The 3,467-nt window shown below is 47.9% G+C and overlaps 1 protein-coding gene across 1 annotated transcript; it reads right to left on the bottom strand.

Annotated features, from left to right (window-relative positions):
* Positions 1-322: 322 nt before the first annotated feature.
* Positions 323-2,928, bottom strand: LOC110496389 (trophoblast glycoprotein-like). Its single transcript, XM_021572259.2, has 2 exons — positions 2,098-2,928; positions 323-1,752 (listed from the first exon to the last, which is right to left on the bottom strand). The coding sequence occupies exons 1-2, from the start codon at positions 2,358-2,360 to the stop codon at positions 864-866; spliced, it is 1,152 nt and encodes a 383-aa protein (XP_021427934.2). The 5' UTR covers positions 2,361-2,928; the 3' UTR covers positions 323-863.
* Between the last annotated feature and the right edge of the window lie 539 nt (positions 2,929-3,467).

Here is a 3,467-nt window from a genome sequence, read left to right as displayed (position 1 = left end):
GCAGAGGGACAGAAGACCAAAGAACTGCTCCTCAGTCCTGGGGTGAGCTGGCCCTCAAAGCTCAATGAGAGATTGTCTGTGTCCCAATGGTACCCTATTCCTTTTATAAGTGCACTACTTTTGACCAGGGCCCATACAGGAAATATGGTGCAATTTCAGACACAGCCATTTTGCCCAAGTTTCACAGGGGTTGGTGTCACACAACCTGCATCTTATGGGCTGATTAACTTGGCTTTACTTGCGCTTGGTAGAGATAGTATATACATTTACAAGATCTCTCCTCAAAGAACAACATTCAAGTAAAGTCATAGCAGGTGAAATGTATAAGATCAGTCTTCAGTTTTATTACTTCAGCTTCATGAATTAAGTATATTCATCCATATCCGTTCTCAGTTCCAAGAATCAAAACATACATGAATGATATTGTCCAATTGTCGTTTCACTCCTTCACGTGACACTTCACTCGAGGACAGACAGAGAAGCACCTCTTTTAAGAGGGGAAAATCTATGTAGAAGAACAGTCAGTCCGTCCCCCATCCATACACCAGTTCTCTTTCACAGCCCACGCCCCTTTATCGGTTAGCCAGGGGTTATCCCTAGTCTCAGACCATGTGTGGACTGGAAGGGAGGACTGGTTGAGAAGGACTACAGATCAGACAGACGGTGCATGCTTTCGTCATGGACACAGCTACTGGGAAAACAATAGCAATGCCCAGTTATATACTTACTGTATGTTTATATTTACAGACAATTCATATGTACAGTTTCTACATTATCTTCCCTATAAATGCAATAGAAAAAAAGTCCAATGTTTTCAATTATGAAAGAAGGATCATGGAAGCCCCTTGAGTGTCTTGATATCATCAAATGTCTGCCGTGGTGGAGACCTGTGAGAGCCTGGGGTCGGTGTCGTGCTCGTAGCGGTAGTGGTATCCCTCCAACACCTCTGTGCACGCTTCCCGCATGTCATTGATCCTCTTCTTGATGCCCTGCCGGTTGAGGTAGAGGACCAAGAGGAAGACGAGTCCCACGAAGCCCAGGACGATCCCTAGGAACACATAGGAAGTCTGGAGGGCCAGGTCCGCCCCCTCATCCACCCTGTGGCACCCCAGCGCCACCCTGTCCCCGCCCACCCCAGCCTGTCCAGCCACCCCAGCCGCCAGCCTCAGCAGAGAGATGTTCCTCATGTCTGGGGGGAAGGCACACACCAGGCTCTCTGCGTCCCCCACATGTCCCTGGGAGGAGTTGAGCCAGGCAGCGAAGGGCTCCATGCCACAGATACAGGTCCAGGGGTTCTCCCCTAGAATGAGTCTCGCCCCGGGACACAGCGAGTCCAGCTCAGCCAGGCCCTCCTCCTGGACGGTCCGCAGAGCATTGAAGGTCAGATCCAGCTGCTCCAGAGAGTCCAGCCCAGAGAAGGTGCCATTGTAGAGGGCCACCAGGGAGTTGTTGGCCAGGATAAGCCTCCGCAGGCCCCCCAGGTAGGAGAAGGTGTGAGAGGGCAGGTAGATCAGGCTGTTCCCTGACAGGTCCAGGGTCCGGATCTCCCCCAGGGTGGACCAGCGAAGAGACATAGCCAGGTCCATGACAGAGGAGTGGTTGTAGAGAGCTCGGCTGAGGTTGAGCTCCCTGAGGGTGTGGCCCGGGACAGTGAAGGCCTCTGGGTTGATGACAGTCAGCTGGTTGGAGCTCAGGTCCAGAGAGCGGAGGGAACGCAGTCCGGAAAACGTCTGAGACTCTATCTCTGTTATCCTGCAGGGAGGGAGGGACAGTGGGAGCAGAGGATATATAGTCATTACTGTTATTATAGACCATGAGTAACACAATAGTAGGCACATGGTTGATTCAAGACTACCCAACACAACAGGACACTACTCATCAAATGTTTCATGCTAAGACACATTCAAAAGTGTGAAAAAATATAAATATAAACAAATATATATATAGACAAACTCTATGACTTGTTTGCTATAATAACACATTGATATTTCAAATCATGAGGGAAATATACACTTGGGAAAGTGAGTCTAATAAAAGTAGGCCAAACTACAAAAGTCTTTTTTTTTGGGGGGGGGGGGGGGACAATGTTTATCTTACCTGTTGTTACTCAGCGACAACGTGGTTAAATTGTCCAGCCCTTTGAACGATTCCGGTCCAATTCTGCTGATCTGATTTCCCGTTATAAACAGATTCCTCGTGTACCCTGGTATCCCGGACGGGACACTCCGCAAGTATTTGGAAACACACTTGACGGTGTGCGCGGCTTCTGAGCATTCGCACCGGAGAGGGCATCCGGATGCGCGCCCAGAGATTGAACAGAGCAACGCAAACAAAACAATTAGTGGGGCCAAATCCGGCATTTTTTACAAATATGCTATGCTAGTTTTTGTACATTCAAAACAAAAAAAACTCTACTGAGCGACACTCACGGAAATTGACTTGATTGCCATTTCAAACGAAGAACAAACTCGCCCCTATTGCCTACTTTTCTAAGCGCGACAAAAGTTATGCATATGCTTTAGGCTACAGAGCACTGTAGCTCACCAGCTATATACACACCAGCTATATACAAATATATGTATCCTACTGCCGATGAGAGTGAAGCGTGGAGAGAGTCCTGTCGTACACTGTTCAGATTGTCCTCAGCATCTCCTTGATCCGTTCTGTATTACAAGTCCTGGCTGGATGTTCAACTTTTTAGCATTTCGGAAGCCCACGTGTGACTGAGAGGCAGTGTCTGATTTCTATGGCAAAAAGGGATCTCGCTGTCGGGGTTGTTTGATCCCAGCGGATGCAAGCGGGGCGCAGCTCCACTCAAACAATGACATTAAAGCACCATCGCGTCGTAAGCTACAATCACCAGGGAGGGGCTTTCCAGCTTTCCACTCAGCCTGTCCAGAGCCTTTCTGCTCTCCCACTCTAACAAGAAGGGTGAAATTACTACCCGCAATTGGGGCGTTCCTGCATATGGTCACTCCCCTCCACTCAAACAGGAGTAATACAGTCCTAGTTCACTAATTTTGTCGGGAAATAAAAATATTCCAAAAATATAGTTATAATATGATTGTGATTTATCAGGGGTGCTGCAGCACCAGTATTCCACCGGTATGTTATAATATGATTGTGATTTATCAGGGGGTGCCGCAGCACCAGTATTCCACCGGTATGTTATAATATGATTGTGATTTATCGGGGGGTGCCGCAGCACCAGTATTCCACCGGTATGTTATAATATGATTGTGATTTATCAGGGGGTGCCGCAGCACCAGTATTCCACCGGTATGTTATAATATGATTGTGATTTATCAGGGGGTGCCGCAGCACCAATATTCCACCGGTATGTTATAATATGATTGTGATTTATCAGGGGTGCCGCAGCACCAGTATTCCACCGGTATGTTATAATATGATTGTGATTTATCGGGGGGTGCCGCAGCACCAGTATTCCACCGGTATGTTATAATATG

This window comes from Oncorhynchus mykiss, chromosome 18 (assembly GCF_013265735.2).
Source record: "Oncorhynchus mykiss isolate Arlee chromosome 18, USDA_OmykA_1.1, whole genome shotgun sequence".
NCBI lineage: Eukaryota > Metazoa > Chordata > Actinopteri > Salmoniformes > Salmonidae > Oncorhynchus > Oncorhynchus mykiss.
Note: the sequence above shows the minus strand (reverse complement) of the source record. Positions and strands in the feature narration are given on the sequence as shown.

Bases quoted from the DNA above. Each gene is read 5' to 3' on its own strand.
- LOC110496389 (XM_021572259.2), bottom strand. From the start codon at position 2,360: ATGCCGGATTTGGCCCCACTAATTGTTTTGTTTGCGTTGCTCTGTTCA. The intron at 1,753-2,097 runs GTAAGATAAACA...CCCTCCCTGCAG, and splicing joins TTGTCGCTGAGTAACAACAG to GATAACAGAGATAGAGTCTC.